Source organism: Cherax quadricarinatus, chromosome 37 (genome assembly GCF_038502225.1).
Source record: "Cherax quadricarinatus isolate ZL_2023a chromosome 37, ASM3850222v1, whole genome shotgun sequence".
Lineage (NCBI taxonomy): Eukaryota > Metazoa > Arthropoda > Malacostraca > Decapoda > Parastacidae > Cherax > Cherax quadricarinatus.
In genome coordinates this window covers 27,785,749-27,798,217 of record NC_091328.1, presented here as the reverse complement: position 1 = coordinate 27,798,217, position 12,469 = coordinate 27,785,749, and the positions used below count along the sequence as shown (strand labels likewise).

Here is a 12,469-nt window from a genome sequence, read left to right as displayed (position 1 = left end):
ACGCTATTCTCAGGGGAAATGTACTGCGGTGGGTAACAACTTTTAGTTAGTACATAAACGAAGGTACTCTGAACCTATCCTTGAAAAAATGCCTTAAGAAATAGAGATGAGCAGAGATAATATTATAGCAGGAAAATCCCCAAATGATCCAGCAAATCACTGTAAAATTCCCCTCCACACTTCCTTCACTGCGATCATCAGTGATTACCTTTGTCCTGTACGACTGATACCAACCAATCGTAATGCAATTGCTCTATTTAAGTCTATAATAAATATAAAATTTTTTAAGTTTTCCAGTAAAATAGGCGTCGCTTTCCATACATAACACGAGAACTAAAGAATCAAATCCATCGTGGTATTTATTTTATGATGGTAAAAGAGCAACAGTTGGCAAGAGCAACACTGCAGTTCGTGTGAGGTGGCAATATAAGCAGGAGCTTATCATAGTCTAGTAGCACTTGTTGACTCACAAGCAAACTGCAGCCACCATGATCTCTCTGCGAACTCTGGTGAGTAGCTAGAAAACTGTCGTGTTGTCGTTGGTAAGAATTGATGCTACTGGCAGTTCTGGTGTCAGTACTGGTGCTGTTGCAAGTGTTGGTGCTAGAGTTGATTCTCACGCTTTCAATGTTGATTTTTTAATAGTTTTGCTGTTTTAGTTAAGACGTTAATATTTGTTCTCTGCCTGTCACTAGTTATACTAGATCACAGTCACCAGCAACATGGTTCCCAGACATCTAAAAAAAAAAAAGTCCACCAGGTTCCATCTAACTATTTTCGGGGTCCTTAGGGGATGTAAAGAGGACCTTGAGTAGTCGGATTATTCACTTAGTGCTGATATTGTTGCTACTGCTACTGAGTGCTGCTGCAAGTACTGGTGATGCTCTTAACAGTCAGGAAGACTCCCTTTAATGCAGTGTTCTATTAAGCAACTGATCCCCGAGTTTAATTAATTTGCGAAGCTTCAGATGGATACAGAACTCACTATTGGTTTATTTTCATATATGTACTTTAATGAGAGTGAAGAATTATCCAGGGAAAACATGATTATCGATTTTTTTTAAAGATCAGAGCTGCATTAAATATTCCTTTGAATAGTTCCACTTCCTTATAATTTTTTTTCGAATCAATCCGATTCCAGTATCGTTGTCATTTGTTGAATTGACTCGATTGTTTTTTGGATGAGGTAATATGTTCTTGTTTAACTGTCAGTGTAAGAATTACACTATATTCATCTGTAGTTTATAATAAACATTTTTTTATCAGAAGTTTACGTACTTTTGAAGACATTGATTAGACTGCAGAGTCGAGCTACATTCACATGTTTAATCTCTGTTTATTATTTTCCAGATGATGATGATGCTGGTGATGGCTGCTGTGGGCGTTGCTGTGGCTCACCCACATCCTTCTGCCAGCCGTAGATATGGTAGTGGTGGATATGGTGGTGCTGGATATGGTGGTGGTGGATTTGGTAGTGGTGGATTTGGTAGTGGTGGATTTGGTAATGGTGGATTTGGTGGTAGTGGGTTCAGTGGCAGTGGACTTGGTGGATTCGGCGGCAGTAGATACACTAGCGGATTCGGTGGCAGTGGATTTGGAAGTGGTGGCTTCGGTGGCAGTGGATTTGGAAGTGGTGGCTTCGGTGGCAGTGGATTTGGTGGACTCGGTGCCGGAGGATTTAGAGGCGGACTCGGTACTGGAGGATTTGGAGGCGGATTCGGTAGCAGTAAATTTGGTGGCGGATACGGTGGGTAAGTAAAGGCCTGAGTGAGACCAGTTGCTAACACAACATTCTATATTGTATACAAACATAAAGAGTACATCGATAATGCATGAACAGTTTTGTTACTTGTTATATAAGTAAACTTCGCTTTAATTAAAATAATGACTAACCTAGAGTTAATTCAAAAATTTTATGAGACTTATGATCAGTCATAAACTCTCACATTACAGATTAAGTGACTTTAGAGTACGTACGTATATGTAACTTTAGAAGAGTATATGTGACTTTAGAAGAGTATATGTGACTTTAGAAGAGTATATGTAACTTTAGAAGAGTATATGTAACTTTAGAAGAGTATATGTGATTTTAGAAGAGTATATGTGACTTTAGAAGAGTATATGTAACTTTAGAAGAGTATATGTGACTTTAGAAGAGTATATGTGACTTTAGAAGAGTATATGTAACTTTAGAAGAGTATATGTAACTTTAGAAGAGTATATGTGACTTTAAAAGAGTATATGTGACTTTAGAAGAGTATATGTGACTTTAGAAGAGTATATGTGACTTTAGAAGAGTATATGTAACTTTAGAAGAGTATATGTAACTTTAGAAGAGTATATGTGACTTTAGAAGAGTATATGTGACTTTAGAAGAGTATATGTAACTTTAGAAGAGTATATGTAACTTTAGAAGAGTATATGTGACTTTAAAAGAGTATATGTGACTTTAGAAGAGTATATGTGACTTTAGAATTGTATATGTGACTTTAGAAGAGTATATGTGACTTTAGAAGAGTATATGTAACTTTAGAAGAGTAGAGTATATGTGACTTTAGAAGAGTATAAGTAACTTTAGAAGAGTATATGTAACTTTAGAAGTGTATATGTGACTTTAGAAGAGTATATGTGACTTTAGAAGAGTATATGTGACTTTAGAAGAGTATATGTGACTTTAGAAGAGTATATGTGACTTTAGAAGAGTATATGTAACTTTAGAAGAGTAGAGTATATGTGACTTTAGAAGAGTATATGTAACTTTAAAAGAGTATATGTGACTTTAGAAGAGTATATGTGACTTTAGAAGTGTATATGTGACTTTAAAAGAGTATATGTAACTTTAGAAGTGTATATGTGACTTTAGAAGAGTATATGTGACTTTAGAAGTGTATATGTAACTTTAGAAGAGTATATGTAACTTTAGAAGTGTATATGTGACTTTAGAAGAGTATATGTGACTTTAGAAGAGTATATGTGACTTTAGAAGAGTATATGTGACTTTAGAAGAGTATATGTGACTTTAGAAGAGTATATGTAACTTTAGAAGTGTATATGTGACTTTAGAAGAGTATATGTGACTTTAGAAGAGTATATGTGACTTTAGAAGAGTATATGTGACTTTAGAAGAGTATATGTAACTTTAGAAGAGTATATGTAACTTTAGAAGTGTATATGTGACTTTAGAAGAGTATATGTGACTTTAGAAGAGTATATGTGACTTTAGAAGAGTATATGTGACTTTAGAAGAGTATATGTGACTTTAGAAGTGTATATGTGACTTTAGAAGAGTATATGTGACTTTAGAAGAGTATATGTAACTTTAGAAGAGTATATGTAACTTTAGAAGTGTATATGTGATTTTAGAAGAGTATATTTGACTTTAGAAGAGTATATGTGACTTTAGAAGAGTATATGTGACTTTAGAAGAGTATATGTGACTTTAGAATTGTATATGTGACTTTAGAAGAGTATATGTGACTTTAGAAGAGTGTATGTAACTTTAGAAGTGTATATGTGACTTTAGAAGAGTATATGTAACTTTAGAAGAGTATATGTGACTTTAGAAGAGTATATGTGACTTTAGAATTGTATATGTGACTTTAGAAGAGTATATGTGACTTTAGAAGAGCATATGTAACTTTAGAAGTGTATATGTGACTTTAGAAGAGTATATGTAACTTTAGAAGAGTATATGTAACTTTAGAAGAGTATATGTAACTTTAGAAGAGTATATGTAACTTTAGAAGTGTATATGTGACTTTAGAAGAGTATATGTGACTTTAGAAGAGTATATGTGACTTTAGAAGAGTATATGTGACTTTAGAAGAGTATATGTGACTTTAGAATTGTATATGTGACTTTAGAAGAGTATATGTGACTTTAGAAGAGTATATGTGACTTTAGAAGAGTATATGTGACTTTAGAAGAGTATATGTAACTTTAGAAGAGTAGAGTATATGTGACTTTAGAAGAGTATATGTAACTTTAGAAGAGTATATGTAACTTTAGAAGAGTATATGTAACTTTAGAAGAGTATATGTAACTTTAGAAGTGTATATGTGACTTTAGAAGAGTATATGTGACTTTAGAAGAGTATATGTAACTTTAGAAGAGTAGAGTATATGTGACTTTAGAAGAGTATATGTAACTTTAGAAGAGTATATGTAACTTTAGAAGTGTATATGTGACTTTAGAAGAGTATATGTGACTTTAGAAGAGTATATTTAACTTTAGAAGAGTAGAGTATATGTGACTTTAGAAGAGTATATGTAACTTTAGAAGAGTATATGTAACTTTAGAAGTGTATATGTGACTTTAGAAGAGTATATGTGACTTTAGAAGAGTATATGTAACTTTAGAAGAGTGTATGTGACTTTAGAAGAGTATATGTGACTTTAGAAGAGTATATGTGACTTTAGAAGAGTATATGTGACTTTAGAAGAGTATATGTAACTTTAGAAGAGTATATGTGACTTTAGAAGAGTATATGTAACTTTAGAAGAGTGTATGTGACTTTAGAAGAGTATATGTAACTTTAGAAGAGTATATGTGACTTTAGAAGAGTATATGTAACTTTAGAAGAGTATATGTGACTTTAGAAGAGTATATGTAACTTTAGAAGAGTATATGTAACTTTAGAAGAGTATATCTAACTTTAGAAGTGTATATGTGACTTTAGAAGAGTATATGTAACTTTAGAAGAGTATATGTGACTTTAGAAGAGTATATGTGACTTTAGAAGAGTATATGTGACTTTAGAAGAGTATATGTGACTTTAGAAGAGTATATGTGACTTTAGAAGAGTATATGCAACTTTAGAAGAGTATATGTAACTTTAGAAGAGTATATGTAACTTTAGAAGTGTATATGTGACTTTAGAAGAGTATATGTAACTTTAGAAGAGTATATGTAACTTTAGAAGAGTATATGTAACTTTAGAAGGGTATATGTGACTTTAGAAGTGTATATGTGACTTTAGAAGAGTATATGTAACTTTAGAAGTGTATATATAACTTTAGAAGTGTATATGTAACTTTAGAAGTGTATATGTAACTTTAGAAGTGTATATGTAACTTTAGAAGAGTATATGTAACTTTAGAAGTGTATATGTGACTTTATAAGAGTATATGTAACTTTACTAGAGTATATGTGACTTTAGAAGAGTATATGTAACTTTAGAAGTGTATATGTAACTTTAGAAGTGTATATGTAACTTTAGAAGAGTATATGCAACTTTAGAAGTGTATATGTGACTTTAGAAGAGTATATGTAACTTTAGAAGAGTATATGTGACTTTAGAAGAGTATATGTGACTTTAGAAGAGTATATGTAACTTTAGAAGAGTATATGTAACTTTAGAAGAGTATATGTAACTTTAGAAGTGTATATGTAACTTTAGAAGTGTATATGTGATTTTAGAAGAGTATATGTAACTTTAGAAGAGTATATGTAACTTTAGAAGTGTATATGTGACTTTAGAAGAGTATATGTAACTTTAGAAGAGTATATGTGACTTTAGAAGAGTATATGTAACTTTAGAAGTGTATATGTAACTTTAGAAGTGTATATGTAACTTTAGAAGAGTATATGTAACTTTAGAAGTGTATATGTGACTTTAGAAGAGTATATGTAACTTTAGAAGAGTATATGTGACTTTAGAAGAGTATATGTAACTTTAGAAGTGTATATGTAACTTTAGAAGTGTATATGTAACTTTAGAAGAGTATATGTAACTTTAGAAGTGTATATGTGACTTTAGAAGAGTATATGTAACTTTAGAAGAGTATATGTGACTTTAGAAGAGTATATGTAACTTTAGAAGAGTATATGTAACTTTAGAAGTGTATATGTGACTTTAGAAGAGTATATGTAACTTTAGAAGAGTATATGTGACTTTAGAAGAGTATATGTAACTTTAGAAGAGTATATGTAACTTTAGAAGTGTATATGTGACTTTAGAAGAGTATATGTAACTTTAGAAGAGTATATGTGACTTTAGAAGAGTATATGTAACTTTAGAAGAGTATATGTGACTTTAGAAGAGTATATGTGACTTTAGAAGAGTATATGTGACTTTAGAAGAGTATATGTGACTTTAGAAGAGTATATGTAACTTTAGAAGAGTATATGTGACTTTAGAAGAGTATATGTAACTTTAGAAGAGTATATGTGACTTTAGAAGAGTATATGTGACTTTAGAAGAGTATATGTGACTTTAGAAGAGTATATGTGACTTTAGAAGAGTATATGTAACTTTAGAAGTGTATATGTGACTTTAGAAGAGTATATGTAACTTTAGAAGAGTATATGTGACTTTTGAAGAGTATATGTAACTTTAGAAGAGTATATGTGACTTTAGAAGAGTATATGTGACTTTAGATGTGTATATGTAACTTTAGAAGAGTATATGTGTCTTTAGAAGAGTATATGTAACTTTAGAAGAGTATATGTAACTTTAGAAGAGTATATGTAACTTTAGAAGAGTATATGTAACTTTAGAAGAGTATATGTAACTTTAGAAGAGTATATGTAACTTTAGAAGAGTATATGTAACTTTACAATATTCTCATAAGTAGATATAGATGTATACTTGGCCCCGGAAGTTGTGTTGCCACACTCAATAAAGTTTATTGAACGACGGTTCTTTCAGGGGTCGTGGTGGTGGTGGGTGGTGGTAGGTACTACGGCTGGAGAGAAGAGGCTAGAGGTCGTCTGGACGAACATCTGAACGACATTTGATAGTTAGAACGACCACAACAAACGTCGTCCACTAAAACCTTTGCTAATGGACACCTTGTAAACACCTACACTAAACTTGTTCGTGACCAATATTTATGCCTAATAAATAAATGTATTAGCAGATATAATATAGTGTTGTATTTTGTACATTGAAATCCTTTTCATTATCTAATGGGGCATGTATCTCTCTCTCTGTATATATATATATATATATATATATATATATATATATATATATATATATATATATATATATATATATATATATATATATATATATATATATATATATATGTGAACATTTATTAATAAACAGAATACATTTACAGAAAACACAAACATGAATTCAATGGTACAATGTATTAAAGATCATGAATTTCCTCCAGCTCCTCCGAAGCCGGACGCGAGCCAAATATGCAACATGCATTTCCCCTCTGGATGGCAACGCTGAGGCGCGCTGGAACATGAAAGTGGCTGCCCTTGGGTCCCTGGTGGTGTCGATGAGTCTGGAACCCAATTCTTTAAGGAAACGTGTGGCATTTTTCCCCCATGATCCCAAGGTCTCTGATCCCACTGGGACAAATTGATACTGTTGGCTTATGTCCCTGTACTTGCTGATCTTGTACTCCTCCCTGTGGTCAGCAGCTCCTCCCTGTAGCCCCACACTGTGATGGATGTAGGTGTCAGCCAGTGTGGACACACAGGTATAGTTTCATGCTAAGAGCTTGCAATTCTTCCAAGGATAGATGGTGATCCCGTCGGGGCAGTTTGCTGGGTTGTTGGTTTTGTTGGCTGCTAGTGATCGGGGCTTCCTCTCGGCTGGGCATCCAGCTGTAGCAAGGGTTCTCTTTTTGATGTCATTGACCTCATTGTGTCTTGCATGCCTGCCCTTGGCTTTGGAACAGTTAGGACCATGTAGACCGTATTGGTCTGCTTGCGCTTCGCTGCAAATACACATATATTCTGTGTGAATTGGGGCAGCAAGGCGCAGAGCCACTGCAATACGGGTCGAGTCGCGTTCCCATTGTCAGTATGGGAACTGTTTGGACGAAGTCCCCGGAGTGAGGTGCGCTTATAGTCTGGAGACAGGCAGACTCCCTGTCTGATGTTGCAGCCCTGAGCATGTTGGCAAGCACCTTTTCAGCGATTGGGCCATCCCAACTTGACTGAGCCAGTGCTCACAATAACACTGCGACTAGCCAAGGACTCGAAGCCATGCTGCTTTGGCCTGTCTCATATAAAATCCTGCTCGTTGGACTAGTACACCAAACAGGGACTAGAATGAAATTAGCCTAGAGACTCCCACACCAACGTGTCCTTAATTAGAGAGTAAAACATTCAGTTCCACTGGGTGCGCTACTCTTAAGGAATGTTTGGTCCCGTGGGTAAAGGCGTCATGAGTTTTTGCCTACCGTGAGGCAGTCCAAAGCAGCATGGGTTCGAGTCCTTGGCTAGTCGCAGTGTTGTTATTGATCAATACCACTTGTTCGTGGGCTCAATAATGTATATATATATATATATATATGTCGTGCCGAATAGGCAGAACTTGCGATCTTGGCTTAAATAGCAACGCTCATCTTGCCATATAGGACAAGTGAAAATTTATGTATGCAATAATTTCATAATTTCGCCAAAATCATTCTGAACCTAACGAAAAAAATATATTTCACTGTGTTTGTTTAGTATTAAATTACTGTAAACAAATCTAAAATATATTTAGTTGGATTAGGCTAAAACAAATTGTTCTTGTTATAATAAGGTTAGGTAAGTTTTCTAAGATTCTTTTGGTGCAAAATTAAAATTTTTTACATTAACATTAATGAAAAAAATATCTCTTTAAACGTATAAGAGAAAATTTTAGAAAGGACTTAATTTTAAACGAGTTCTTGCTAATTGACCAGTTTTACATATTCGGCACGACATATATATATATATATATATATATATATATATATATATGTATGTATATATATATATATATATATATATATATATATATATGTATGTATATATATATATATATATATATATATATATATATATATATATATATATATATATATATATATATATATATATATATATATACACACACACACACACAATAAGTTCACAGTAAACAGATGATATAAAAAATGCACAACAACCACTGTGAAAGGATAGTGAAATTCCAAGAGTTTTCGTGACTTCTCACATTATCAAGGAAATATAAATACAATACATCAAAGGAAGGCATATAAAAGGTGGAGACCACACCTCACCATCACATCCCACAACAAAGCAACACCTGACATGCGACGACACTCAACTCATAAGAAATTAACACTGCAGCAGGCCTGCTGGCCCCAACTAGGTAGGTCCTTCACAACATACCACTAACAAAATATTTGCCCAACCCAAGTACTTTACCCAAGAATTAAGATTTATTATTTATCCAATGCATTATTAAATTCTTCTTAAATTTTATTAATTATAAATGAATCTAAATAAATATTCATATCATTTTCAAACCTGCTTTTTATGAAACATGATTCATATATGTACAATTTAATGAACAACAACACTGCGAGTAGCCAAGGACTCGAACCCATGTCGTTTTGGCTCGCCTCATAGTGAGCGAAAATTACTAGTACCAGTGTTGGTGTTTGTACTAGTACCAGTGTTGGTGTTGTACTAGTACTAGTGTTGATGTTGTACTATACCAGCCACTGCCACTACCAACCACTCTCACTACAAGCCACGGTTACTATCAACTACCGTCAGTACCAACCTCTGCCACTACCAGCTACTGTCACTAGCAGTCATTGTCACTACCAGTCACTGCCACTACCAGTCACTGTCACTACCAGCCACTGTCACTACCAGCCACTGTCACTAACAGCCACTGTGACTACCAGCCTATGTCACTACCAGCCAATGTCACTACCAGTCACTGTCACTCCCAGCCACTGTCACTACCAGCGACTGTCACTACCAACCACTCTCACTACAAGCCACGGTTACTATCAACTACCGTCAGTACCAACCTCTGCCACTACCAGCTACTGTCACTAGCAGTCATTGTCACTACCAGTCACTGCCACTACCAGTCACTGTCACTACCAGCCACTGTCACTACCAGCCACTGTCACTAACAGCCACTGTGACTACCAGCCTATGTCACTACCAGCCAATGTCACTACCAGTCACTGTCACTCCCAGCCACTGTCACTACCAGCGACTGTCACTACCAGCGAATGCCACTTCCATCCACTGTCACTAACAACCACTGTGGCTACCAGTTAATGTCACTACCAGCCACTGTCACTACCAGTCACTGTCACTCCCAGCCACTGTTACTACCAGCCACTGTTACTACCAGCCACTGTTACTACCAGCCAATGTCACTTCCATCCACTGTCACTATCAGCTACTGTCACTACCACCCACTGCCACTACCAGCTACAGTCACTATCAGCCACTGTCACTACCAGCCACTGCCACTAAAAGCCACTGTCACTACCAGCCACTGTCACTACCAGCCCCTGACATTACCAGCCACTGTCACTACCAGCCACTGTCACTACCAACCACTTTCACTACAAGCCACTGTTCCTATCAACTATTGTCACTACCAGCCACTGCCACTAAAAGCCACTGTCACTACAAGCCACTCTCACTACCAGCCCCTGACACTACCAGCCACTGTCACTACCATCCACTGTCACTACCATCCACTGTCACTACCATCCATTGTCATTACCATCCACTGTCACTACCATCCACTGTCACTACCATCCATTGTCATTACCATCCACTGTCACTACCATCCACTGTCACTAGCATCCACTATCACTACCATTCACTGTGACTAACGCTGTGTCCCCATGTATAGTATTCATTTGCCATGAGCACTCAATATAAATAATGTATATGAAGGAGTTAATTATATAAAATTACAATATGCATTCAATATACACATACATACACTTCTACAGGGCAGAGTCGGCATAATACAGCAGAATTGGAGGAGGGAACCGACACGCACACAACTTCTTAAGACCTCATCAGCAACTCGCCTTCTCCGACCCCAGCTACAACTAGACTAAGGGACTGATTACCTCATCTTGTACCTCTCCAGTCTTCAGTATTGTACTGATAAAGTCACATGTTAATGAAACGTCTACATAGTAAAGATACCTAAATGTTCCACATGTGTCTAATTTATCATTTGGTGTCTTATTGTACCATGGTACCATTGTACCCCCTAACCAGTAACCATAATGCGCTGTTTAAACTAGGCGCAACATCCACCATAAACTTATATTTCCACATTTATAATTTTCCACTCTTTATAAACATGTTTTGCATAGAAATCATTACCATAATTTAAAATATTAAATTTAATAAACACGGTAGCAAAATACCTACATACACAATAATTAAATAATGTATCCCGATTAACATCAGAGATCCCACCAGTTATATACAGTAGATCCCAACTTGTAACTATGCTTATAAATGACCAAATTGTCTTGGAAACTTGCTTCCTACCAAAGTTTAGTCAGACTTTTTTTTAAACTCTATTCATTATGCTGTCCGCACTTATGACCCAACAATCAATGTGTTATATATTCTTTCTTTAATATCTTGCAAGTCTACTACCAAATAAATAGGTAGGCATACCCGTATAATGATAATTCTGAGGTGTTTTTTCAAAATTAATATTATACTTCTCCTAGTTTTTCATATAGGGGGTTATGGGGGGGGGAGGTTTGATCTTCTAATTTATAAATGAAACATAATTTACATAATATTAAGTAGGATGACCAACAAAAATCGAAATATTACGAATTTTCTGGAACATTAAATATATATATATATATATATATATATATATATATATATATATATATATATATATATATATATATATATATATATATATATATTATATTAACACATTGGCCGATTCCCACCAAGGCAGGGTGGCCCGAAAAAGAAAAAAAAATTTCACCATTATTCACTCCATCATTGTCTTGCCAGAAGGTTGCTTTACACTACAGTTTTTAAACTGCAACATTAACACCCCTCCTTCAGAGTGCAGGCACTGTACTTTCCATCTCCAGGACTCAAGTCCGGCCTGCCGGTTTCCATGAATCCCTTCATTAATGTTACTTTGCTCACACTCCAACAGCACGTCAAGTATTAAAAACCATTTGTATCCATTCACTCCTATCAAATACGCTCACGCATGCTTGCTGGAAGTCCAAGCCCCTCGCACACAAAACCTCCTATACCCCCCCTCAACCTTTCCTAGGCCGACCCCTACCCCGCCTTCCCTCCACTACAGACTTATACTCTCGAAGTCATTCTGTTTCGTTCCATTCTTTTTACGTGTCCGAACCCCCTTAACAACCTTTCCTCAGCCCTCTGGACAACAGTTTTGACAATCCCGCACCTCCTCCTAACTTCCAAACTACGAATTCTCTGCATTATATTCACACCACACATTGCCCTCAGACATGACATCTCCACTGCCTCCAGCCTTCTCCTCGGTGCAACATTCATCACCCATGCTTCACACCCATATAACAGCGTTGGTAAAACTATACTCTCATACATTCCCCTCTTTGCTTCCAAGGACAAAGTTCTTTGTCTCCGCAGACTCCTAAGTGCACCGCTCACCCTTTTCCCCTTATCAGTTCTATGATTCGCCTCATCTTTCATTGATCTATCTGCTGACACGTCC

The 12,469-nt window shown here is 35.5% G+C and overlaps 1 protein-coding gene across 2 annotated transcripts; it reads left to right on the top strand.

Moving 5' to 3' along the window:
• Window positions 1-377: 377 nt before the first annotated feature.
• Window positions 378-10,732, top strand: LOC128703557 (acanthoscurrin-2-like). 2 transcript variants are annotated; one of them, XR_011392841.1, is made up of 4 exons: window positions 378-509; window positions 1,351-1,751; window positions 6,650-6,795; window positions 10,716-10,732. XR_011392841.1 is itself a non-coding variant. In XM_053798231.1 (3 exons), exons 1-3 carry the CDS (start codon window positions 489-491, stop codon window positions 6,675-6,677), a joined length of 450 nt encoding a protein of 149 aa, XP_053654206.1. In that variant the 5' UTR covers window positions 378-488; the 3' UTR covers window positions 6,678-6,870. The 2 variants fall into 2 exon arrangements, 1 of the variants encoding a protein (XP_053654206.1); XM_053798231.1 differs by lacking the exon at window positions 10,716-10,732 and having other exon boundaries at window positions 6,650-6,870.
• Window positions 10,733-12,469: the final 1,737 nt, after the last annotated feature.